Source organism: Cygnus olor, chromosome 4, assembly GCF_009769625.2.
Source record: "Cygnus olor isolate bCygOlo1 chromosome 4, bCygOlo1.pri.v2, whole genome shotgun sequence".
NCBI lineage: Eukaryota > Metazoa > Chordata > Aves > Anseriformes > Anatidae > Cygnus > Cygnus olor.
The window spans coordinates 45,035,139-45,063,049 of NC_049172.1; the positions used below are offsets into that span (position 1 = coordinate 45,035,139).

Here is a 27,911-nt window from a genome sequence, read left to right on the forward strand (position 1 = left end):
ATCTTCATCTATTTCTGACTCACTCGTTGCAAGCAAACTCACTTCAAAAGTGTTTTCTTTGTCCCCCTCTTCACCTTCACCTTCTTCACCCTCGTCTTCGTCACGTTCTAGCTCCCCAGTACCGTAGCTCACTAAAGTATATTTCCTTGCCCTTTGACGACGCTTCTTGAACATCAACACCCCCTTGGAATTGGGATTGGGAGCTGCTGTCAGCAGCAATGCAATACTTTTACATTTAGATTTGGCTTCTTTGACCTGCTTCTCTGACAGGCTCTCACTTCGCCGGAGTCCTATGGAAAGAATTGAAGTGCACATTTAATTGCATGCAACCCACAAAAATGCAAGGAGTATATTAGCAAATAGTTACACATCTGTCTATAGTGAAATTTACCTACTGTCCCTCTTCCCCGTATTAAAACATTTCTTTTCTTGTGCATGGAGAGGTTGTTATGCTGAAGCTTTGCCCACAGTAGCAACTGTGGTATAAATTCCCCACCCAGCATTCCTTAGTTAGAGGCACACCCCTACAAATTCAAAGGCTACATCTCTTTCTTTGCTTCAACAGGAACATCACATGTGTCCATTTCTAATTTCTTGGTTTTTATTCCTGTAAGTCATCTCAGCAGCAACAGCTGGACAGTATTTTCTTATTTATTCAATTCAAGTGTTTGACCACAGTTCCTAGGCTTACAGAAGAGATTCACAGCCAGCCAGGCCCATGTCTGCTTAACATCTGAGAGCAAATGAAATTGTGTGTTGTGTCTGATGGCGGTAGCAGCTTCTGCCATTTATGAGTTTATTTTACTCATATGCATTTCAGAATGTGTATAATTGATAAAAGTAGGTACCTTTATATGCATTAGCTATTTAAAAGCAAGTATATATCCACAGAGTCATCCAAAGAAACTATTAGCATCAACTTTCAGCCCCCTGGAAGACAGTGGGAGTTTGGCCCCACAGTACACAGTTGTAAAAATGTAAAGCAGGTTTCAGTCCTTTAACAAACTTAACTTGCCTGAAACATAATCCAAAATTGTGTAGGATATAACGTCTCCAGAATATTTATTTTTAAAATGTGGCAAGAATGAATACACATTTAAAAACTGAATGGAGGAGGCTCAGCTAACTTGTCAAGAGTATTCACTACCATGCATCGGTAATGTGTATTTCTTAAAGTATAAACTATTGGTTTTCATCAAGTCATGTGGAGCAAGAATATACACAGCTGTAAAGCTGATAGGTGCACTGTACGCCAGCATGACTGCCTCACTGGCCTCTCCCTTTTAAAAAGAAATGATTTAAAGCTGTTCCTGCCTAAATCAATGGTCCCCTTCCAGTTAAATTCAAAAGGAAAAAGTGTGCCTCTGATATATGAAAACAGAACAGTACATTATTTAATATCTTCTGTTAGCATAAATAAAGCAAACTGGTTAAAGAAAGCCCTGTGCTGTATTTTCTATTAATGATCCTTTTAGCTATGTCAGAGGATGGAGCCTGATACTTCTCCTATTAAAGAAACTTGGAGTTTTGCCATCATGCCAGATGACAGCATGACTAGACCAATGGTTCTCACAAGAACCTATAAAAGAGAAAAGAGCGCGGTGTCTGTACCAGCAATTTGTAGTATTTTATTTCAAGAGGGCCAAATCACGAAATCCTTGGCTCACTCCTTTGACAAGCCAAATGCTTACAATAGTTGCTGGAGACATTTTCCAAAAGTATGGCCTGTAGCATTAGAGTGACTCTGCAACGGTCACCCTTCAGCATGTAAGTTCCATGCTTTCAAATAAGCTACTTGCATCAGCAGTGACTGTTTTGCCAGGAGGGGGATTCAGCAGATACTCAGTTTTGTGGAAAGCAAAAATTGAGACTCTTCATTTAATAGTGTATCTTTTCCTAACTCATCCCTGTAATTACTTAATCAATAGATCGGCAGAAGAAATATTAATCAGATAAATATAATCTGATAACTGTTTACAGATAAAATTTCTGCTGAGATAAAACACCTGTAATAAATATTCTTCTGTAGTTTAAACTTAAATGCTGTGTTATAGCTTTTAATTTTACAGAAACATGTCTTATATGTGTGGTATTTGCTGCATTCAGACTATTACCCTGTGATGGTTTTAATGTGTAGATTGTATTTTACAAATAATTATAAAAGCAAACATTTTTATAGGTAAAATTGATGGTTCCTAATAATAATGTCTGCCACCAGCTTAGCAATAGTTGAGAATGACATAGTTGATATGTGAAAAAGGCAGAATATGTCCTACTTGAAAGAAGAATATATCATGTAATAAGTAATTTGTTCTGTATATTTTTGCCTCCTTGGAAAAGCAGTGCAAGTAATTCACTGAGAAAGACATGCACAGTCCCACAGCTGGTTCTAGCTACACAGCCAAAATGTAAAGTATGTGTACTCTTTTTATATGGTCCATTTAATATGCCAAAAATATGTGGATTCGATACAGACACTTAGGCATAAGTAACTGCTTAATCCACTTGCCAATAAGATACAAATGGTTATCATGCTAAAAATATGCTTACAGAGGAATTAGCAATGGGTTAGCAGGCTAATTCCAACACTGCATATAAAATAGCTTGTTGCTACAGTATATCATTGCATGCATTCAAGCAGCTTTGCCATACTGTTACTAAATCCCTGGACAGGATTCTTAACATTGTTGGGAAACACAAACAAACAACAAAAACAATAGAAAGGTCCCAAATTAATAAAATAATAAATGATTTTTACATATCTACACTCAACTGATACTGGATTCAATTTCAAGTGTACTTTCATGTAAATTTCTTGGACAGATTTTGGAGTTGACCTCTGGGTTTGGAGTCAGAAGAAATAGTTCACTTTACAGTCTAGAGAAGACTGACAAAACTGAAAGGATCATGTAACAGTTATACATATGCTAGTGTCTGTCAAAATCTCTTCTGCAGACAACATCAAGCTTTTCTAATAGCCTTTTTTATTATCAACTTTTTATTATCAAGAGCAGAAGCATGGCTTTGATTTTAGATGATGGAAATGACGACAAAGTTTTTGCTGTAAAAGGAGAAATCCACAGGATTCATTTAGATGTGTGCCAGCAACTTCTTTTTTTTTTTAATATTCTACAGATTTCCTTTTAATGTGCATGAGAAGCCCAGCAGAATTCATCCCTTTTTGGAGATATAAGTCTATTTAGTTGGACAAAGTCATGAGATAATTTCAAAGTGGAAGTCTACCAAGCAAAATTATTCAGCACAGTTAAGGCATGGGTATACACTTGGCTCATCAACAGGAGCATTGCATTACCTTGAAAAAATACATAAAGCAAGAATAGAAACATTGTTTAGAAGACAAAGAGAGAGGGAAGTTAGAAAACTGCAGAAAAAAGTCTAAACATTTTTTTCCTAATGCGATCTGAATTCTGAAAAGATGTTTCAAGTTAGAAAAGATACCCTTAGGCAGTGTGAATGATTAGATGGGATATACTTACTTGCGTGCCTCGCCCTGTGCTTGAGAGGTCTGTGATCCCTTTCTGAGTGCTGGTTGTCTTCTCCCTGCTCTGTGCCTTCTGATGAGATTGCAAAGGAGAGGAGGGAAGGAGGTGCTTCTGACTGCCCTCCTTCCACTTGAGAATCAACACACCCCCTTTCAGCTAGAGACCTGGGTGCTTCCTTCTCCCTGTCTGAACAGTCTAGGATCACCTCCACCCTGGGGATAGATGGAGCTGCACCTTGGATCCTCTTGACCTCTTTGCCACTAGAAAATTGGACTACTTTGCTTGACCACTGGATGTTGCCCTCTTTCACACCCAGGGGAATTGCAATTACAGGGCTAGTTCCATCTTCTTGTACAGTGGGTCCTCTCCCTGAAGGGACGCATTTTTCTGCCCCTAGGAGAGTCACAGCAGGAGCATTGGTGCTCTTGTGACTGTCATTTGAGAGGGACAACTGCAACTCAACCATAGTGCCTGGCCTTCTTTCTTCTCTCTTCCCTCTGAGAGCAGACTCATCTGTCACAAGCACTTTGGAGGTGCCTATTACTTTAGGAGCAATTCTGTGGCTTTGTGTGGTCTGTTGTTTCATTTCAGAAAAGTGTATGTTGCTTTCTCCTGCTGCCTGGTGAGTCTCACTGTATATCTCTGTGATGCATAAGTCTCCATGGGGTATCTCTTTGGCTGTATTAATCTGTAGTGTAGCGCTCTCCCTATAGTCCTCATTTTTTATGTTATCATGCTTTCCATTTTCTCTTTCAGCGCTCAAAGCTTCATTTATTCCACTGGACGATCTGCACATACATAAACAAGTAATTCAAGAAATTAAGCTGCTGTAAGTACAGTAATTGTAAGTACAGTTACGAAAGCAACTTTTGTATAGTATTTTTCCCCTAACTTAATTGTGGTACCTGCAAGCAGGTCCATTTAAGTAGAAGAATTTTGCCAGAATGTAGAGGTCTTAAATTAAAACATCTTTGTATATTCCAAAATTCTTCAAGTTAACAGTTCAGTAAGAGGGAAATTACTTTATTGCTGTAGGATAATAACTATGATCCTACTACCATCCTTCTGCAGTATTGAATCATATCATTTCTAACATCAGTTTGCTTTCACAGACACACTTCTGTTATAGTGATGCTACTGAGGCTTCTAGGACAATACTTCTTCATCTTTCACATGTGCATGAGAAAATTAACTTTGCATGACACCAGAACTGTGCTTTTTTTTTTTTTCGGTTCTGTAGCTACTACCACAACTGCTTTAGGCACCTTCCTCACACACAGTTGCTGTCTCAAGTAGTTTACTCTCTAAGGAACAGATAAGAACTGGATGAGGATAAGAGGGAGGGAGGAAGGGAGAGGGAGGGGATTGAATACTTAAAATACACATTCAAAGAATTCCTGTGAGAATCATCATCCATATATATCGTGGAATAATTGAAACATTCTGGGCCTGTTCTGGTGATCCAATGAGACAGGTTACTGAAGCCAGACAATATTTCCTAGTTATGAAAAAAAACATATTTCTGACTGGCAAATATGACTTTGACTTCCTGAAGCCTCCTGCGTACCTCACTAACTCCCTTTTTCGAACTATTTATTCCCCTGGTCCAGTTGGGCTGTGTCATTGGTTTTATGACTCTTAGTGTACTCTCTAGCTTCCTCTTTCAGCACTCTGAAAAGTAGTGACCATAATGACTATTTAGTACTTTAAGAATAAACCTTTTTCTGCACAAGACTGCAACATGCTATTAAGGCTTTCTGTAGACTAGAAGGTAGCAAAGCACTTTTTCAAATGAGGGGAGAGGTAGGTACCCTCAGTAAAGTATTCACATCAAGTACTGTAGTGTTTTCTGAAATCAAAAGCAGGTCCCAACTATTCTGAAACTTTGGAACCCCCTACAAAGAAAGGCTGGAAGAAGTGACAGAAGAAATAAATCTGTCAGTATACTGAAGAAGCTTCAATAACACTTGCATTTCTTGCCATGTGGCATACTGTTTGTAGTAGTGTGTGTCTGCCTCAAATAGCATAAAATGTATAACATCCATTAAACCACATATGGAGCTACATAAAGGTCAGACAGATTTTGATTTAGGGAGCTCCTTGTGAGGGCTGCTGGATTCCATCACATTATGCTATTTGGGTGATCAGTTGCACTGCTCAAGTACAGATAAATTACAGAAATCCATAAACATTTCCATGTTGGATATGAGACTGGGGGTGGGTCAGCTAAATGTTAGCCTTTATTGGTAGCTGAGTGATTGTGTGTATGTATGAGAGAGAAAGATTTCCACCTTAAAAGGCCTTTGCTACTTATGGATATACTTCTACTCTATATAGACATAAATGTGTATCCATGTGTCAAGAAGCAGAATACTTGGTCTGATCTCTTTTTTGTTATTTATGATTGTTTTGTCAAATTATTATTTTTGTTTCAGGTCTTTCCAGCTCACTGCAGGAACAACATCCCTGGTATAATTCCAGGAAGGAAGCAGAACTCAAGGAGTCAGTACAGCAGGGTTTGTCTCAGAGTCATGTTTTACTCCCTACATGGTGCATTTCATTTTGGTATGCATTGAGCACACTCCCTGCCTACCCCTAGAAATTTTGTTTCTAGACTCAGCAGTAGCCCAGGAGTTGCTAACACTGATGTGAAAAGGGCAGGCTAGCTTTTCTGTCCCCACTCTCAATGTTTCCTGGATACATCTGTTCATCATTTGTTGGGAAGGTCAGTAATATGCTTCCCTACATGGCATCTGGAGGGTGCTTGCCCTGCAGGATGTCTCTTTCCTCTGATCCTGCAAACCAAAGATTTTGTGGGCATTGCTGGTCAGAAACTGACTGTGGTTTACAGGAGATCAGGAAAACTTTTTTAGACACCAAAGCCCCAGTAGCATTTCAAAAACTACTTTAAAAGCTATTTTTTCTACCAGTAAGTTCAGTAAGAGCCAAATTAGGTCAACAATAAATGCTTTTGAAAGTCTCATCCTTTGTGTAAATACTTCAGGAACAGTCAGAAGCCTTCCAAGAAGAAATACTCTTCCCTACTAGCGAAATAAGTTTGTATGCAGAGATTACCATTGGAATACCACTTTAATTAGGCATTATTCCTTCCTTATGATTTCTAGCCTTTTCATGAGATGGCTACTCAGGAAAGGAATGACTTGCTTCTCATTGTTCTCTAAGAGTGTGATAAGACACTTCCTGAAAAATCCTTCTGGTGGTGGTGTTGATGGGCTATTAACCACAGAGAGTGTGACAAGGGAGGAGAAGCATTTCAGTTCATTCTTCCCTGCCAGGGAAGATACTGACAGGAGGTACTGGGAGTTGGGGGTGATGAGCTGATGAGAAGAAATTCACAGATTCTTGTAGTTAATTCCTTTAGAATATTTTAGTCACTTTCAGAGCAAGCCAACTGTTGAGCAACTGCAATTTTCTTAAAATTTATAAGAAACACAGTTTCATTCCATGAAACACTGAATTACAGGTCATAAAAACTCTGGTTTGATTCTGATTTTCGGGACACGTATTACTGTTCACCATACATTCAAGCAGAAGCAGTGGAGTGAATAGAAGTTGTGCAGGCAGTTTCAGCTAGAGCGTAATGTGGTTCTTACCAACTGAAATGTCAGTTAAAGAGCAGCAGCAAACTAGGATTCAAAGCATATGGAATTATTTGTATGGCTGCAAAGCAGGCAGCCAGTCAGCCACAAATATAATTTTCACAAGTGCATTTTCAGTTGTCATGCTATGAAATAAAAACATTGGAATGCAGATATCACATGAGGAGCACTCAGATGATACACTGCTGAACCAGAAACAGGAGGCATGCACTATGTAGAAGGTAAGCTGTAATGTTCAGCTATCACTGTTCCCCTGATCTCATCACATTGATCCACTGCTTAGCCGAAAACAAGATGCACAGACAGGCCGTGCAAAATGTCTGTTATAACCAAAATGAATATTCTTTCAGAGCATTTTGTTTTGAAGGCAGATTGTGACTTCAAACTCCGAGACACTTCGGAAAAGTTTCCCTTACACAGGTTGCAGAAACCACAGAGGAATGTCACTTGCTTTTTTCAACATTCCTGGTAATCACAGGCAGGTGCCTTTTTGCAGCAGTGTCCTTTCAGCCTTTCCAGTGACACTGCTCTGTTAGCTGTTGTGATGAATCCTGGCCCTGTCTGTCCTCCTGCTTCTGCATGTGTGAGAGCAGATACAGGGAACTGCAGCAGTTCAACAGGGAGCCATAATTCCTTACAAGGAATGGGAAAGTCTAAGGTCTTTTCTTCCTCTTTTAACCCACGCTGAAGGCAGTTCAGACTTCATCTTATCTGAATGCACAAAGTTTGGGAAGAATGTGCTCACTGTTGGTGGTTCCCAACTCAGGACAGCATATGTTAAACTGATGACCATTACAGAACCCCCTAGGAGTAGACCGATATTCAGTGAGCAGTAATGCTTGCTTGCTCATAAATTCACATGAAGGTTCTCTACTCTAAGAAGCTCGAAGCATTTTCAAAGAAAAGTAAAATTCACTATCACCGATTTATAAATGGAGAAGCTGAGATCCAGAGAGCTGTAAGTGACTCGCCCCACCTCATCTAGTGAAGCGATAACGGCTACAAAAATAGAATTCATGATTTCCAGACCCTCTCACCCTCCTGACTACTCACACATTTTGCCACCCAAGATGACCGTTTGCCATGTCATCATCAAGGCATATCTATGTAACATACTTTCTCCATCTATACAGCCTTTGCTTTTTGTAAGCCTCACTTCCCTATCTATGGGGAATAACAACACTTCACTACTTCAAAGGGGTGGAGAGAATAATTGAACTCAAGACTCTGCAGTATGCAGATACAGTAGTGGATACCTTGTAAGTAGCAAGGACAGTTAATAAGAAATAAAATTGTTATATTTGGAGACTGGATTCTTAATTCTGTGCCTGAACTGTGCTGTTTGAATTATATACCTTAATTCCTTCAGATCAAATACTCTGTCTTCCCTCCCTTTTCCATACCAACAGATTTACAGACACGAATAAGAGAGCTATCAGAAGCTCACGGTAGAGGTCTGCAAAATGAGTGCATACAACACCAGCATTTTCCACATGGTTCACCAAACAGAATCACACCAAAGCATTCTGAGCATTCCTGTACCTCTTGATAAGCATCTGCAGGACGTCAGTCAAGCTTTCCATCAGAACGATAACTTCAGCATAGGTTAAGTCTCCACAGGGTTTGCCATTGATAGACACCACCTCATCCCCCTCACACAGGCCAGCCTTAGCTGCTTTGCTTTTGCTGCGAACCTACAATGAGTCAAAAACAAAATTCCAAATTGCACAATTAGTGTTTATTTGAAAACAGCAGCAATTATGTCCCCAACTTAATTTTATCTGTATGAAATGAAAGGATCAGTGTTATTGATCAAATACAAATTTCTGGTAACACAAATCAATAACTTGGCCCATTTGAGGTTAATACTGTTCTGGCCAGTAATAACAAATACAAAAACTTCTGCTTTATTGAGCTTGTGTGCTAGATGTCAAGCAGGATGGACTTTTTTTTTTTTTCTTTTTTTTTTTTTTGAAAAAAGGGAGACATGGAAGTTTGGGACAACAGTCAATCAGAGTCTAGCAGAAAGGCAAAAAAATCTCAGTAACTTCAAAATGGAAGACTACAAGAGCTGAAATCCAGGACAAGGTTTCAAAAGAAGAGTGTATAACATCGGGCTACTCTAGGCAGAATGTCAACACCTGCATGCTATTAGGGCTGTACGTATACGGATTTCTGATATACTGGACACTTTTCCTTAGGTGCCCAGCCATAGGTTTAGTTGCCAAATTATAAACATCCGAATCACTGAAGTCCTAAATCCATGTTTAGTCATCTGAATAAGTTCCTTGATTTATTAAAAATTAAGACATGCCTGTTAGGGTTCAATCTTCCCCATTAAGTACTCATTCGATAATCTGTGCAGCTTGGTTTTTGCTGTTTCACTCCTTTTTCCACTGGCAGCATGTTATAACTTATCATAGTTTGTGTATAACAAAGCCTAGACGGCTTTAACACCACTCAAGGTATGCCATACAGTTGACTGCTATTTTTAAAGTACATATTTGGCAAACAGTACATTATTATTAACCAGGATACTTGCAAGAGTATTTTAGAATGACACATACACATAAAAGGGTCGTCCTTGGGTTCTTTTCTCTGTATCTTTTATCTGTTTGTGTGAGTACTTTGGCCTTAGACAATACTCAATTGATAGGTCAATACATTATCCAATATGTTACAATGATTAATAAAATCCTCAGAGTATTTTCTTGAAAATTTTATAGAAGTAGCATAGCTCTATCACACTCACAGCAGCAGTCAGTCTCCACTGACTCTAGGAGAGTTACTTCTGATATATACTGGTCCTGAGCATCCAGTAGTCCCAGTGACCTATGGAATTATGCCCTATATCCTGATAGGCTAGGGCCCAGAAGCCATTTCTGGAGGCTATTTTGAAGTTTCTTGAAGTCAGAATAATGTGTAGAATGAAGAGTGAGACTGAACATATTTTTTTGTGGTGGGGACATAGATCTTTGTTGTTTCAATTTATGCATAGCTGTATGTCATATTATGGCTTTTTGAGCAGTGAAGAAACAGATGGCTGGTGCATACAGAAGCTGGTTACTACCTTGCAGGGGAGTTAACATTTACAAATATGGAGTGGTATGCTGCTGTGTTTATCTTCCCTTAGGCAAGAACATAAACATCCTTGTACTTTGGGAAGAAATGAATTTAGACAGTCATTATTGTTGTGCTTCATATATGAGCTAGTATTTAGGTTAATTTTTTGTTATTGTTTTTTGAAATAGGAAGCTATGCTGTTAAAATTTTACAGGGCACCCCAGGCCTGAATATAAATATTTAATGTGGATGCTAGGAAGAATGTAGAGTGATCCTTTTTCTAAAGACATGTGAACAGTAATTATAGCAACATGTGAATACAGAAATTGTGTAAGGTGATACCTATGATGTGAAAAGAAAACTTGTTTCTGTTTCTTTATTAAGTGTCCGAGAATATAGGGTCAGTTCTGCCATAGATTACTATTACAGCTGTCTAAGGAGAGAAATTGTTACCCATTCCATAACTTCAGTGATTTATGTCAAAAAGTACATATGTACAATGTTAGTACATCTATATAAATTATATACAGCTCAAACAATTACATTATTTTTTTTAACAGACTCCTTGGTAGCATTCAAAGAAAATAGACAAGGACATTGAACATCTTTTTACTGTTCTTGAAAGGGCCCTTCAGTCCCTTTTTCTGCCTCATGAATTGTTAAAAGATCACAAGTTGTGAGATACTTGGACCTTTGTAAGAAAACTCAACCCCTTCTTTGACTGGACATGCAGGAAAGAAATTGCTGTAAGTCACTATACGTCACTGTCTGGTTCCATTGCAGTTCATATGCACATTAGAGCAAATTTCCTATCCATATTATATTTCCAGGTTTATCCACATAAATCAAATCTTTAACACGATTTTACCATCACAAGATCACACTACGTGTGCTGTACCTATTAATGGTTCTCCTGACTGTATGTCAGCCTTTTTCTCAACCTCTCCCCAAGGCACCTGTGCCTCTTGAATTTGACCAATGTTAATGTAAGGTAACCTCAGTATTACCCTGTTTTTGGTGTTTCTGTTGGGGGAACAAAAGGGAGGAGAGAGCACTGACAAAAAATGAGCGAGGGATTGTATAGCATATTATAATAGTAAGTTATAGCAGGTTGCTGCTAGAATAGAAATACACCATCATCATTTGTATTGCTTTGGTCTCAGGATATGACCAGGTTACTCAGCAATATGTAGACTGTCTTACCAGACAAGCTGTAATCGTTTTGGATTTTGTTTATTTTTCTTCACTGGAAACCCACAAAAATGACAAAAATAATTCATTTGTGTAAACAATTTTTTTTCAGATTTCTGAAGAAAAAAAAAAAAAAAAGGATTTGTGGAAACTAGTATTTTCCTGGTAAAGGAGTTGCTTAATGAATGGTTTTCTCTCAAAGGAAGTTTTGGCAGGAAGCCTTTGGCCAGCTCACTGGGAAATGGAAGCTGCCTTTGTTACCAGAAATACAATTTGGCCACACAGGGAACAGTAAGACACCTTTACCTGCTTCTTGGGACCTTAAAGCAAGGCACATATGATGATGAAGCAGAAGAGATTCTTCCAAAAGCAGTGATTTCCGTTGCCTTATACTGCAGCACAGGCTTCCCCAGTTACTTGTTGCCTGTCTGCTTTGGGATGGAGTTTTCCTTGGGAAGGACAGGTGTGGTTTTTCTCCCCATAATTTATGAATGGGATCTCACTACTAGAAAAATATGTTTGTAAAAAAATGGCATAACACAGCAAAATCTCCTGGCATAACACAGCAAAGCTGAGCCTGTACCGCTAGTGCCGAACCTGTCTAGACACCCAGCTGCTGCTGGGGAACATTGTACCACTTCAGCCCATTTTTGCCCGGTGCTGTCTGTGTTGCTTTTCTGCTCCCACCTCAGTCAGGACTCGTCCTTTTTATTATCACTGTTTATATTATATCAATATACCAATATTGTATCGATATTATTATTATTTATTACTCAAGGTGCATATCATACTTTTATTAGACTGTTTTGTCTTCTAATCACAAAATTTCCAATGAAGTGGCAAAGGAACTATCTACTCCCAATTCCGAAAGTTTTGAGGAAATGATTTTCAAGGGTGTATCTGCATTGCAGCAGTACTGATCTTTCTTAGTCAATGTTGCACATGTTTTGCCCATAAGGAATTTTACATTTCTGATTTTTTTAAGTCTTAAAGAGGTTGAATATAAAAAAAAATATGTAACTTTGTCGTTAGCCTTGAGATTATTCTGAGTCAATTGTTATAATATTCTCTGATTTCAGGTTTCTAGGTTGCTGTGCTGCTAGAAGGTTTGAAGAGCAGCGCTGGATTACTTGGACAGTTTACCTGAAGTATATCATTTCTATTTGTTCCCAAATAACTCCCGTGTCCAAAATTTCTCACTAGCAGGAATTCTACTAGCTGCTTAAAATGTCTAATGCTGTGCAATTCACATCCACAGAGAAGTTAATCTTAGGGAAAACTTCTTTTGTGAAGAATTTAGCCTGGATTCTTGTTGTTATCTGAGCACCACAGAGGGGCCAGGACACCACTGTGCACAGTGAGCCATCCCAAGAAGCAGCAGCACTGCTCACCAGGGCAGAAGGCCCTGGGGGGTGGTGGACAGCTCCTCGCTCCTTTCACCTGGTACCTCATCACATGCAGCTGCTGCAACAGGGGAGTAGGGCTCTCCAAGGGATTTTCAGGAGTCTGTAAAGACCTAGGCTAGAAACTGAGTAAGGCATCAGGAGGATCAGATCTTGGTTGTCAGCAATTTGATTTAACGGGAGCTTATTGGTGTGAAAGGCTGATAATGGAGAATGTGTTTCTCTCTATTTCTTTCCCTTGTGGAGGAAAAAGTAAGTGGCCTGGCAGCACCAGGAAGAAGCAAGGAACTGAGCCTGGGGCCTGCTGAGGTGGGGCTGTGGGTCTGGGTGTAGTGATGCAGTGGTGAGAGGTAACACCCTAGAGGCACAGGTATGTGGGGGGAAAAGCGTGGTGTGGTAACTTACTGTGGGTTGGTGGTAGCTGCAGCCTGCTGCTGGTATTGGGGCAATTGTGGGTGCTTGCAGCAAGTGGCAATTTCAGTCAGATTCTTAACCAGCAAAAGATGGATAAATTGGGGTAATACGCTGTGGCTGTTCTTACACTAGTACATGGCAAAAGAGAGGTTTTGTAGAGAAAGCCAATGCTGAGTGCCCAGCCTTCGTGCTGTGTTCACTGCAGTGGTTTTACTTTAGACGAGCTCTAGCCCTATTATGTGACCTGAAGTCCCCTTGCCAAGTACCATATATTAAATGTGCTCCTTTGATTTCATCTGAAAGCAGTTCAGTTTATACAACCCAAAGCTCTTCTGTGGTACCAATCAACATGTGGTAAGAAAGGACAGCAAGGAAACTTGCTGCTGCAAAATGTAGCCCTGGTGAAGCTAAAAAGCTAAATTAGATGCGCCTGTTATTTGTTGTGGGCTGCAAGTGAATGCACAGACAGCAACTGGGGCTCAGCTTACCAGCTGGTGATCTAGGTTGTGCATCTGAGCACTATAATATGCAGATCAGAATGCTGAGGTATGCTGAACCTGATAATGAGGTCATTGTAGTTTAATGCAGGGCAGTTGCAGTCATGGACACTCAGCAGTCGCGGTCCTCCAATTGCCCAACTAAGACATGTATTGGAATACTTTATAGTGTCGTTTGTACCAGTGACTTCTTGGAATAATATCTAAATCTTATTTTGGTCTGCTGCTAGGAGTACAAACCTGTATGTGGGAAAAGTGTCTAGGTGGGGTGCTTCAGATATAGTCTGGCTGCGCATTTGCTCTGAATGAGAAGCGATGTCAGTATGAGCATAAGCCATTTAGCCTATTCCTTTATCTATTAAAAGTAAGACTTTTGTGGCTTTAAAACATGCGTATATTTGCACAGAGATATTCTGAATTCAAAGAAATCTTTCCAAAACTTATTATTCTCACAATTATTTACTGATCCTTTTCCAGCTTACTAGCAGCAAACAAATAACAGAAAATATTGCCATTGGATACAGTGGAAGTACACTTCCCCACAGTTTTTGGTTCCTTGCTCATACATATGGCGTTGTTTCTTTAATTGAAGGGTCAACTCTGGAAGACTGTCTTCAATTGAATATCCTATCTAATTCCTGAAGCTTCTTCTGAACTGCTGTGTGGCTCTCAGACTTGAAGCCAGTGTCGTTGGACCTTGTTTACACATGTAAGTCCTCAGTGAAGCCACGGTTCAAAGTGTTGATCTTGAACCTTTGATGGCTCAACATGTTTCATTATGATGAGACAAACATATGTTGCCCACAGTAGCAGAGCTTACCAGGCAAATAGGACTTCTGTAGGTCAGCTGCTTGTCTTCACTGTTGTTCACTGCTTTAGTTACATCAGCTGCAAACTTTACCAGCAGTGACTTTGTGTTTTCTTTTAGACTGATGATTGAACATCAGTAGCAAAGGGGGGTTAACAGGGATTTGTCCTTGGACTACTGTTTTGCCCCTGAATAATGATTTCCAATTTAAGGTTACTTTCTCAGATCTAATAACTAACCAGCTGTTAAAGCAGTATTTTTTGCTGCAGTAGTAATCAGTGCCCTTAGATGTCTTGCCATCATCAGTAATGCATAACTGTGTTTAAAAACTATCTGTTAAATAGGTCGTTTTTAATGAAAATAATGATTAACCTTAATCTTGGGATTACAAATAACCCTTACATTGTATAGTCTCTTCAATCTCACTATTACCTAACAGAGTAGCTTTGTTTAAATGTGCCTGGACTTGAGATCTTTAAATTTTTTCTCCCACAGAAGTGGTGACCTATTTTTTGTTTAGGAGAAAAAAATCAGTTTGGCCTTTCCATTATACAGAAATTGTATAATAAATGTTATGTTTTATAAGTTGGTTCTATCTACCTGCAACGTTGCAGGACTTTCTGCATGTAACAATAAGATTTTGGCATCTTAACTAAGGGCAACATAGTACTGCCACAATTAAATGCTTATCTGCTAGTTGTCATAATAAATTTAGTTAACTATCATGTTTCTCTTAAATATCTCTAAGGCCAGCATAAATAAGTTAACGTAATCAATACTTAGTTTAATTTTATTGAGCATTAGCTCATACTTTCCAGCAGTTACATTTCTCATTAATTGATTAGCTAGGCGTTAGTCATGAAGTTCAAGATCAGGGATCAAAGATCAGTGTTTCCTGTATACAGCCTTTAAAAAACAGGAGGGAAAAAAAAAGCACTTTGCCTCTTCTATTAACAACCCTGCAGCAAAAGCAGAGGCTAGTAAATTTATTTAAATAGAATTAGTGATGTACAATGGTTTATTATGAACAGGAAGCAGAAGCACCGGAAGCAGAAACATCAACTGCTGTAATTGCTAGTGTTTTTAACAGTATAAAATTAAGGAATTAGAAATAAAGTTACAAATGAATTCAGGTACGCTTTATCATAAATTGTAGGCCTAGGACTTTGCTGTATGACATTTATGCACGCAGAAGTCTTTGAGACAAAAAAAGTAACTTTTAGTTAGAAAGCTTTTCATGTTTTAGACAGACAGAAACATCTGTACAGTAAGTTAGGCCTACCTGATAATAGGTTTTGATTTTGGGGGATCTCTCTAGATCTTTTAAGTACATTTCCCAACCTGACAGACATCAGGCTGGAAAGCATTGATCTTGTTAAGACAAAATCTTGGGTCTCAGCTCACAAACAACTTAATGCAAAGCAGCATTTACTGGTGCTCCTCAGTCCAGAGCACCAGCCCTTTCAGCGAGTGTTCTGACCCTTCCCAGGCAGCTGGTGGGACATATGTGAGATGCCCTGTAGTCACTCAGTAAGTAGAGGCGATGCAGTGACAAGCTCACCTCAACTCTTTTTCTTTTTCCTTTTTTTTTTTTTTTTTAACCCAGGCTTACAATGAGAACAACCAAATGGAAATCCATCGTAATACTTTCTTTCCCATCCCCAAGCTTTGCCTTCAAGCAGTAGTTTTTCATTAATAAGAGCTATGCATATCACAAATTATAATATTATGGACTGTGTAAACTCAAGTCTTTAGAAAAAGGGGCCCTGTTTCTCCTTTGCTTCTAATACCTATTAGTACCCACACAAAAATTCAAATATGAGTTCTCTGTTTCCAAACAATGAGGGGGAATTTGGGGGAACGTATGTAGAATTTGCACTGTAAGACTAGTGAAAGCGTGCAGAAGTGTGTTTAATGATTAAGTTGAACAAAGATACTTCTACAATATCTCCTGAATGGTTTTCCTGGGAGGAAGCATTGAATAATGAAAGACATTTGGCTTGCAATGCAAGCACTGGAATATTTCCTTAACCAAATTCTTTCCAATAGCAGGATAATGATATTGGGAATTTGGCAGGTCTGCATATGCTTTTTTGCTTCTGGTCTTAAGGAGAAGCTTCTAGACAGAACCACTGTTGTAGAGATTGCTTTTGTGAATGTCTATAAAGTTAATTATCTTTCTAAATTATTTTTTTTAATGGGAAAATACAGCATTAGTGAGGTCAAAGGAGAAAAGAGTTAGTGCATTCAGGTATGTTTTTGTTAGTTACTGTTCTTTAGTGTCTGATTAAATCTAAATCTAAGTCCTTCCAGAAGATGAGGTAGGATATTGCTCTTTGAGTTCATGGGAGTGCTGCCATTGATTATCACCAAGATCATCATTAGAAAAGTTGAACAGTGATATAATATTATGCTAGTTTATGGCAAAAAGTATGTGCTATAGGATGTTAAACTTCATAAAGTGAAGGTTCTTTCTAACTTTTAAAACCCATTGATCTAGTTTCCTGGAAGGTTTTGGGTTTGTTTACCAACCCACAGCTAAAGCAAAATTTAAATCATTGTTTAGTCATGTAAAAATTCATGGGATATTCTTGCAGAGGGGTGATGGTATCATCTGATTATTAGTTATTGTGTAACTCTGTCTCCAGTCAGTCCTCCTGTTGGTGAAATTACACTTCTTGAGTGCACTGGTTCAGTCTGCTAACTGTTGTCTCCTCCTTGCCATAATGTGAGAAGTACATATATAAAGGTACAGTTCTCTTGATGGTATTTTTGACAAATGCAGAAGAATCAATTTATTTGGTACAGCTTATATATACTGTTGTGGGAGGGTTAAAGAACATGTTTGACCAGTTGTGTATTGATGGAGAACTTACTTCATTTGGAACCAGAAAGCAGACTGATCTCGGTGAAAAGAAAAGCTTGCTCAAATTCCCCAAAGCTATGCCTAATGTGCTAGTGTATCATCTTGCTAGTGGTTGCCTTTCTCTGGCAGAAATCCAAAGCTAGCAGCTGAAGAAGGGGTGAGATAATGACCTCTGAAATACTGATCTGCTATGCTGGCAACACAGCAAATTTCCCAATAGTGAGCTTGGGTACAGCACTTGAAGTCTGTTATTTGTTTTGTGCAACACTTCTAGTGGATAGCCTAGCTGTGGATTATCATTTTCTTGGGGCGTACTACTGTGTGCTTAGTAGCTGATGTGTCAAAATTAAAATGTTATGCTGATTCTCACTAGTGCTGCTTGTGACTTGGTTCACGTATGACAAAGAGGAATGATGCTGCTGCCTCTCAACAGTGTGGCTGTGCCTTGTCTTGCTCTGTTTCCATTCTGCCTTTCTTTTTGTCCTGCTTGAATTGTGACTGGCTGTATGCTTTTTGAAATCCTAACCAACTTTGATTTCTTTGTGAACATTCTACCCGTGCTCTCCTTTTTTTCTTCTTCTCTGTGCAGAGAGAGAATTCAATTGCAATGCTTCTTTAGCTAGTGCTTTAGTACATAGGTAGCATCAAAAGTCTTTTCACTCCAGTGTAGCTTACGGCCTGGAGAAAATAACTTCTGTGATGATTAAAGTTAAGAGAGGCTATTATGGCCCAATACAGATGAAAAACAAATATCTGTATCAACTGTTATGGAGCAGTTAGGTGGTAACAATGCAAGTACTACAATAGACAGTGCTTATGGTAATCATACCCACTGCCTAACCTTGGTCCGAGCTCTTGTCATTGATACAGCAGTGGAAGCTGTACACGTGCACCATTAGTATGGTCTTAAGACCATACAGTACGTGTTTCCAGCAGAAAAAGCAGCACACTTCTTATACCAAAATTGCAATCAAAAGACAGGTAAATGAAAGGTGAAAAGCAAAATCTGCCACCTGAAAGTAGGTACTTATGGTGGTACTAAGATAATACTAGGATACATATACACTGTTTCACAGAGAACAGCTTTTCTAGCATAGAGTTTTGAGAACTGCTGGTAGAAGAAGTAAAAAGTGTGTGAGAAGTAACTGAAAACTTGTGTACTTCCAGACCTGAAATTCAGTTTCTTTAAAAGGACAGCAACTTTTTTTTTGGAAAAAAAAATAATAATAATGGATTCTTCTTCTGTTCTTCTGTTCTGTTCTGTGATGGGGTGGGGAAAAAACTGGCCATATGCTTCCTCCTTGATTGGGAGATACTTGATAAGAGGTATTTTTAAGTCCATTCTATGGACATCATGCAGTACTGTAATAAAGATACATGAGCTAGGTGCAGAACTAAAGAGTGAGATAACTGTATGAGGAAGATACTGAACAGGCATGCCTGAACCATGCCAGCAGCTGCCAGCCTCTAGGAAGAGTTGTTCCAGGTCCTTGGAGACAAATGGAGGGAAACAAAGAGTATACAGAAACTGAGGGTGGGGTGCTGGAGTCAGAGACTGTTCTTGGAGCTAAAATACATTCATATGGCTTTAACTGTCAACTAGGACAAATACATATTGTTAAGTGGTTTAGGAATGAGCTGTTTTAAATTTCTCAGGCAAAATTGTGGTGCCAAGGCAAGTTCCTTAGAAAAAGCATGTCACATCAACACGATTATAATTTTCCTTGATGGAGTAAATCTTGTTGGGAGAGTGCTCAAATGTGCAGTCCTGTATTGAGCAATCTTCCATAGTCATTAATTGCATTTTTGTGATTCTAAGAGTCACTGCACCAACTACTTCATTAATGCTGTCAGAGCTGATACCAGAACGTTTAATTACTTGTGTCTATGCTTTTAAAACACTGAAACAGCACTCAATTTTTCTAGGCCTCTGGCACTGAGTTCCGTGTTCTAACAAAGAAAATCAACATTAGCTGTCCAGAGGCCTGCTGAGACAGCTTTCAAAACTTCTGTATGTAAATTAAAGAGCAAAAGCTCCTACTGCTTTTGCAGCAGCATCATGTGTGAAATGTGCTGATGTGGACACTGCCTTTCTTTCAGTCATACGTGACAGTGGGAACTGAGGTTCCAGACTCAGATCAGGATTAGAGGAACAGCTGAAACTGGTGTTTTTGCTGTGATGAGCAGCTCATGAAGAACACCAGGTGACCACCATTCCTGGAGTGGATTACTGCAGGCAGAGCCTCAGGGCCTAACACGGTTTTAGTAAACTGTGTTACTGATTAACATGCTCTCCCATATTGGACTATGGCAATGGGAGAACAAGTGTGTGGATCCAGGTTGTACTGTTTTGGCTAATAATTGGTAATTTTAAGCTGCAAAATCAGTTAGGATAAAATTTGCTCACATTTATCTGTGGTGGAGGTTGGATGGGCCATAATTCACTGTGACTGAAATTGGGGTTATGGACTCCAGACCCAAAGCTTGTCGTGAGGTTTGCCTCAGGAGAACTGAGGCTGGTTTGTGAGTTTCAGCTGCAGCTAGTTTCCCTGTATCTCAGACCTATAAAACTGCATAATCTAGGATTAACTAATTTCTGAGATGATGTTTATGAATGAGATTTGAGGCAGATTTGCAAGTCCCAGCTGTATCTGGTTACAGACCATACACAGCTATAGATCTATACAGAACCTGATAATTTGCAGTTTTCTGCTTGGACAACATTTGGCTGACCTTGGGCACAGACCTGCGCAACAGTAAAGTGTGCTTCATCCCAAGAGCATCTCTGGGAGAGTCAGACCACTCTCAGCATCTTCCTTGCTGTGGGTCAAAGATAGAAAGGAAGAGAAAAGACTCACTTTGAAGAAGAGAATAGACCATTACCCACTGGAATGTTATCGAACATTGCAATAAAAATGGTGTTGAGAAGTATGAAGAAAACTTCCTGTCTTGGAGGGAGAATGGGGAGGTTGGAGGGAGTTTCCTGGAGCTCTTTGCATTTTCCTGAGTTTAATCCAAAGCATGTCTGTGTAATTTGATGTTTTGTCCTGTGACCTGCCTTTCAGACTAAGCAATGTTGGGAGGGGGAGACTACTTGGAGGGACAGGGAGAACCTGCTTATTAATTAGTGACATACAGGCCATAAATCCATCCTACTAGCAGGTAAATGAGCCACTCAGCTACTAGCATGCATTTTGTCAAACCCACTCATTCCTAGCTTCATATCCTGTATCAATTACACTGTCCTATGTGGCTACCCCATCTCATTTTCTCTCCTTTGGTCGTCTGCCCAAATTTTCTTGGGGGGTGGGGGGGACGACAGGCAGAAAGATGAAGGAGGGAGGGAGGATTCTCATTACAAGTCTGGATAAGAGACAACACGTTTAATCCTTGGAGCAAAACTAGTCCAGTTGACAGTTAAAATGAAATCATTATTCACTCTCCTCAGTCCATTCCCAGAAATGGTATTGTTTATGACAATCCCTTACCATTATGTCATGAGTTTGCAAATATACAAGCATGGCATATGATCATCTGCCCAAAAGGAATAGCAAAGGCAGCAAGAAGAAACAAATGCCGTCTTGCAGGTTTCTGTTTCAGTGAGGGCTGTAGCTATCACTGTCAATGATGTCAAGGTTATACTGAAATGTGTGCCCAATGATATATTTCTTGCTACTTGCCTCATTGCCTAGGCAGCAATTCAGTCAGCACCAGAAGGACTGTGAAGAGGTATCCAGAAGCTTTGCCTCACTTTCAGTGGAGAAAGTAGTGTTTATTAAGACAGCTTTCTGTTTGTACAATGTTTGGTACAATTGGGCCAGATCTCAAATTGCAGGGTATGGTGGCTTTGGGGACTTCCTAAGTACAAATGAATCAGAATGTTCAAAGAAACCTAATAGCAGGAGCAGTTGGGAAATGCAGCATCCAGATAATATACTTTAAACAGTTATTGTATTATGCACAAATAAAGAGGCCAGTGCCTACTCTTAAAAGGAAGGCACAAAGCTTCAAGTCACAGAAGTGTGAATCAAACAGTGGCTCAAAGTCAGCTGAGAGCTCAATACAGGGACTGAGTTCCAGCTGCCATTACATGAAGTCATCTTTAGCTGCGCCATTCAGCTAAATTAAACATTGAGTTAGACTGAAGAAAATGGTCCTCGGTGCAAGCTGTTAGCTTTATTTACCAGGATTTCACATTAAACTCCACCATTTTACTCTCTTGAACTATTTATATTTCTTTCACTTTTCAAAATACCTCAACTAGACTTGAGCTTCTCTACTTCCTGAAAAGTTCTCTACTGAACAAATTTCAGAATTTCTTATTTCACTGGTTTACTCTAATTTCATTGACATTTCTCTGTTTCTTTGGTTGTTCATATCTTAGACAGTTCATGGAAATGAGGTGGTAGTGCCTAATGGCTGCAGCCACGGAGTAAAGTCTCAGATGGATTTCCCAGAACTCACTAATTAAAACAAAACAAACAAATAAACAAAAAGCATGCAAACTTAGTTACCAGTCTTCTAAGTTACTTAGTGTCCCTCGCACTTCATGGGTGATGTTTTGAAACAACCTTTCAAAACTGAGAGCAGCAACAGGCCTAGCCATGGTATTATTTAGGAAGGGAAGCTCTGCAAAACCAGGTTAATGTTTTGTGAATGTCAGTACATTCACAAAATACTTTCACATAGATGCCTCCCAGTGTCTTCTGCCTGCTGTCCTGGACAACCCCTTTTTGGTGACTCATTAGGGAATTCAGATGTTCAATAGCCTCACCTCTCCCTGATGGCTCAAATAAAGCTGGTCAGGAAAGCATTAGTGGTGGCTCAGGGGGTGGCTGTACACCATGCAAATGCATGCCTACCAGAGGAGGTCAGTGGTCTCCTTCTGGGTTTGTTCTTACAACAGAGGAGGCACGGTTCCTGTGCTTGTGCTCGAGACCCTAATGAGGGGGAAAATAGTGGGTGGAGATTCTCAGGTGTTGTTTCCAGATCCTCCAGGGACCTAGGAGACGGGATTATTCCCTCTGTGGACTTTGCCACTATTTATTTAGCCCTGCGCTTTCAATTAAACAATTAAAGTCCATAATCTGGCATGAAGATTTCCTTATCTGTTTCATTTTTTTTTCAAAATTTCTCTTAGTTTAATTTGAGTAAGCTTTAAAACAGTCATAGTTGAATTGATGCAACCCCTCAAACAAATTCATCCTTCTTTTTCAGTGGCTTCTTCTAATATGGCTTTAACCCAAAACAATTATAAGAAAGTAGGAATAAGTATGTCTATTGCAAAGATTTACTTTGGCACCCCCTTGATGCTTTCTTGCGTAGGCAGTCCTTGAACCCATTTGTCAGCTTGTGCATGTTTCATAAAATTGACATGGAGATCAGTATTCATCAGCTGCCTTTCAGCTCTCAAATAAAATACAGTGTAAGGCTATATACCAGAATTCCAGTGTGGGGCCAACCAGAGTAAAAAATGAGGTATCTTGTAAGTAGAGCATGAGACTTGCAGTGGAACTAAAGACTGAAAGATCCTAGCACAGTCGTGTCCAAGCAAGTTTGACAGAGGTGCTGAGCTCTGTTTAGTGCTCGTGGACTTAGAGTGCTGCAGAATCAGGCCTATCCTTACAGTCTCCAGTTCAGGCATGCTGACGGAGTTGATGGCTTTTTCTTTCTTTGACTTTAGTTGAGAGAAAGTTGTCAGCATCTTCAAAAGCTGGACCAAGAGGATTTGTGTTCCCTCTGCCTTTTCCTTTCTGTGTATTCCCAAGAGGAATGTCTGCCTGAGAACTGGAAAAACTGCTACACTGACATGTGAGATTTCTGTTTGCTTGTTTTCGTCTGCCCTTCTGTCCTCAGTGCAAGTGTTGGGCTTAACTCAGGGTAATCTTGCCCAGTCAGGCAGTCTGGGAAAGGCTGGCAGTTGTGTACGAAGGCAGGGGGAGGGGGAAAGAAAGGGTGTTATTTTGCAGAGCTGTAAATCCAGCACCTTTTGCCAGTGCTGCATTCTTTTTTTATTGCTTGTTTCTAAGAAGCTATTGCTGCAACAGCACTGACTGCAAACAAAATCTCATTTACTCAAAGTTCATGACAGGTCATGCATTTTGCGCATTTGTGGGACACTTGTAGAAGAACTGCAGAGCGCACTTTCCAAAACTTCAGTTTGAAATGCAACAGTTTCCATGTTGCCTGGCACTTCAATGTCAAAGAGATTTCTATTTTTAGAGAGAGATTCTACTCAAAGAGCTATATAAGGCTGTGCCGAAGAGATCATTACTTTTTTATATAATAAAGGAGAAAACTTGTTACTTAGTGGGAGAGAAAAAGGACCTGATTCTTCTGTGTAAAACTGGAAAAAAACAAACAAAGAAAAAAAAGATACTCTGACTTGGATGTCTTTTGTGGGGAGAGGGAACAGAAATCAGAACTGAAGACCCAGTATTTGTTTTTAATGTTATTCTAATTTATCACAAGTTCTTGAAAATATTGTTTTAGCCATTAAAAATGGTTAAGAAGGCTCTTTATTACAAGTGATGATGCAAGAGAGAAGGAATGGTTCCAAGCACGGTCTGGTGCCAGAAGACAACTTACTGTGCAAACAGGTGACAGCACTGGGAAAACCCTGCAAGTTATCATCGTGTCCCACATGCGAAACTAGGTAAAATTTGATATTACAGATTCAGTACTTCCAGCTATGTTTTTGTTGTTGTTGTTATCCAGAGCACAAAGTGCACTTAAGCTGATTGAATGCTGCAGGAAAAAAAAAAAAAAAGCAGACTAGTGTGGTGGCCTAAGAGTAGCTGTCACAGTCAACAGCAGAACAAAGAAGCAGTGTCTAAAATCCTGGCTTTCAGCATGGCTTGCTAGGGAGCCTTATTCTGAAGCCTGTTTTTTCCTGATGTAGAATCATTCAGCAAACACAACTCTGTGTTACTCTTAGTATCTAATTTTGTATGAATAGATAGGAAAAAGGTCTGAACAGAATTGGATAAAACCATTCTCAATTAACTTTCTCAATGTCATTTCTGCCACTGTTTTAAGAGGACCATTTGGCTTCCAGGGAATAATATGTCAGTGAAGCAAGGGAGACTTTCAGGTCTGGCCAAGCTTTTGGAGGCAGCCCAGGTAACACTGGTTTAGCAGCTGTTGGAAATGTTAGCGCAGCAGTTAGGGCCAATATGGTTTTGCCTGAGTGAGGAGTAGATGAGGTAGTAGTGCTAAATTAAGGACGCTCGTCCATTTCTGCTGCAGTCTGACATGGCTCCTAAAATGAATTCTAAATGGAGTCAGAACTGAACTGATTCTGGTCTTAACTTGCCTTGGTTTTATATTTCTGTTTTTACATTGTCTAGCTAGCTGTGATATAACCTGTTTGACTTCAGGTGAATAAAATTATGTAGAGCCAGACTATTTGAACTAGGGGTGGAAAAAAAAATGGAATTGCTGTCTGCATTTCAGTAACATAAGACAGTAAGCAGTCTTGTGTCATGCAGAAGACAACACAAGGCAAATTAGTTGGTGGCAAAGCAGAAGCATAGGCATCAATTTCCAAATAGTCTGCACTAGGGAAATTTCTTATCCATCCAATGTATTGAACCAGGAACAGCAGGAGAAACAACGCACTCTGTTTTGACACTTGCTCTTCAGAAGTACCGTTATCAATATTGAAATGTATTTTTTAAATTCTTTTGAATACATTGACATGCTAGTCCTGGCATATTGTTAAAAGTACCAGAAGGAGTTTGAGTATATTGGGGAACCGCTGCTCTGGACAAACTACTGTGCACACAGGTACCTTCTTAGATTTATTGGTGAAATCTGTTTCACATACTGTCTATCTTGGTTTTGAATATTGGGCAGGAACAGAACAATTGGATGACACTACTGGCATTGCAGGCATTTGTTATGTTGTGAATATAGGGACTGCACTTAAAGGAAATAAATTAGAAAGAGATCATTAGGCTGGAAAGAAAGAGGTAAATTTTAACAGGTATCTGCACTTTTCAACAGAGCAACACTGCCCCTAAGTGGCTGAGTTACCGACCACAACAAAAAAAATTGCCATCCACATAATTGGAGTGCTCATTTTAGTGCAAACGTGCCAGAGCAGTACACTATTACTTTTTATGACCAGAACATCTAGGAGCCACACGTGAGCTATAAAAAAATCGCAGGTAACTGGAGTAATTGTAAGGGATTAATCATGATAAACCTAACGAACTTGGTGATAATTTTACTATGTTGTTCTAAAAAAGGTCTTTTGCAATGTTTCATTCATTCCCCGAGTACCACAACAGAAACCAGCTCCTCATCCTTCCCCACCTGTGCAGAGAACTTAATTCTGCTTTGAGCTGAAATTTTCTCCTTCCTCTTTCCTAGGAAGTGCCTCTATACGTTCCCTTGCCTCACTGAGAAAGCACACAAGAAATATTCCCGTGGCAGTCCTCTCTTCCTTCCTAAATGTCATCAGCACTGCTGGCTTACCCTGCAGCAAAGACACGTTCCTAATTTGATCCACTTCGCAGCTGTCTCAGACAGGAATCCCAGGCTGCCTCTTCCCAGTTCCTGAACAGTCTCCTCCTGGGGCTAAACGAATCTCTACACTGTCTCCTGAACGAGTAGCTGGTTAAGGCTGTACAGGTTAATTCAGACCACTGTCTACTATGCATTCCCATGGCAGTGGACTTTATACTTTCCCTTTTATTAATAAACATAGCAATTGTATGATATTGAGAAGATACTTTTTAAAATGTTGTACATCTGGTCAGTCGGTTGTCTTAATATATTCTCAATTAACTTTTTCAGTGTCATTTCCACCACAGGTTTCATGAAGTAATTGTAAAATACTGTTTTCTATGCTCATATTAGTTTTCATTTTCTTATCTGTTGTACAGAGGAAGACTAGAACTGGTGACTACTAAATGAATGCAAATTTCCATTTCATGGACACTAGCTCTTTAATAACAGCATAAATCTATTACATAGTGTTACCATTTGTAAAATGTAATATGGGTGCATTAATATCATATAGATGCCTAATCCAAAAAAAACAATAAAGGCCTATAAGCTCCAAGGTTAAATTCTGAGCTAGAGAAAGGCAAGTCTTAATTGAGCTAAGCTATCTTTTTGTTTGTTTACAGTGAAGTATATAAACTTTCATCAGTCAAGCTTCTTATCCTACGTCGGATGGGTATGTTGGAAAGAAAGTTGAAAGGGCTGAAAACAAAGGAGACGACTTCAGACCTGAAATTTTCATCCTCATTGACTGATCATCTAAAATGGTGAGTACAAGCTTTGCAGGATGCATATTTATTCATTCAAATGGGCTTTCTGTTTATTTTGCAAATACTTATTTGATACTAACTTCAAAATTTGATTGAATACCATTAGAAAATTTGCAAAATTTTCTTCAACTTTAATGTTCATCTTGTATGTGTCTCTAAATAAGCATGCTTCTGTTTTCAGTGCATAATATTCTAATGTCAATAACGTATTCTGAAAAATAAAAGAAAAAAGCTACTTAAAGGATGTAATGAGGAAGGTAGGAAGCTCAAACTGTTCTTTAGAACTCTGAAAAAAGCAATATTTTCCTCCTGAAATACTGCTGTAAAAGACAAATAAAATTGAGCAATGGCATTATGCTGTATACAAACACCATCAGTCTGTAAGTCGTGATTGTACAATGTTTTGATCATCAGGCCTCCTCTAAATAGCTGAAGGTTAGATCAGCAGCACAAAATGCATAGTTACAGAAAACATCTGTATTTTGTTTGTGTATGTAAGCCTGAATTTAGTTAAGCATAAAGATTTGCTTGAAAAGCCACTAACTTCCATAATATTTATAAACACATTACTAATCTTGGAGTCCTTTTGTGTTTATATGTTTTAGAAAAGTATTTGCCATAATAATTATTCTGAGAGTCCAAAACAAGAGGTGAAACAAACTAGGTTAAAGAAATCAGACAGAGAAAATGTTAAATCATTTTTCTATTAGAGTATGTCTAAGTTTGTGAAAACTAATTGACCAGGCAAAGTCTGAAATTATTTTATTTATTTATTCATTTAATATTAAAATACTTAAGGTATTATAATGGTAGGAACAATTTAATGGGGAAGGATGAATGTTTATAAAAAAAACAAATAGGAGGGAGGTCGATATATAGTCCCCAGCAGAAGTTGTATATATCCTGTTGCCAGGAAGGTGAAGCTCAGAACTTTTTACAATCCCGTTGAATTGGCTAGCCACAGTATCAAGAAAAACTGCACAGTTTTTGTAAGGCCAGGTTTATGTGAGTATTACTCAAGCTCTTTATACTTGATTGTCTCGCTGTGACCAGACTGCAACACCTTTCACTTCTCAAGTATTCACCCTTTCAAAATTCTTGTCTCAGACTAAATAAAGATTTCTGATTATTTATTGGACAGTATGAACATTTCTTTCAAGAAGAGCAGAAGAGTCTTTTTGGGTTTGGATCCTGGATATTTTTTTCTATACCACTCTCGCAGATTTCACTGATTCTCTGTCTGACTTCAAAACGATGTTTAATGA

General features: G+C 39.1%; 1 protein-coding gene and 2 long non-coding RNA genes across 4 annotated transcripts in view; 2 read left to right on the plus strand and 1 right to left on the minus strand.

Annotated features, from left to right (window-relative positions):
* The window catches only part of LOC121069764, a 78,723-nt gene extending 71,290 nt beyond the window's left edge, over positions 1–7,433 (plus strand). For both annotated transcript variants that reach the window (XR_005819605.1, XR_005819604.1), the window contains 2 exons: positions 4,260–4,332; positions 5,939–7,433. This is a non-coding gene — a long non-coding RNA (uncharacterized LOC121069764). The remainder of the gene's footprint in view (positions 1–4,259; positions 4,333–5,938) is intronic.
* The window catches only part of SYNPO2 (synaptopodin 2), a 93,282-nt gene that overhangs the window by 24,154 nt on the left and 41,217 nt on the right, over positions 1–27,911 (minus strand). Inside the window, 3 exon segments of the mRNA XM_040556203.1 lie at positions 1–290; positions 3,498–4,291; positions 8,666–8,817. Of these exon segments, the coding sequence (XP_040412137.1) occupies positions 1–290; positions 3,498–4,291; positions 8,666–8,817 (1,236 nt within the window).
* Positions 11,496–27,820, plus strand: LOC121069765. Its single transcript, XR_005819606.1, has 5 exons — positions 11,496–11,668; positions 13,027–13,150; positions 14,284–14,400; positions 26,503–26,643; positions 27,788–27,820. It is a non-coding gene; the product is annotated as an uncharacterized LOC121069765 (long non-coding RNA).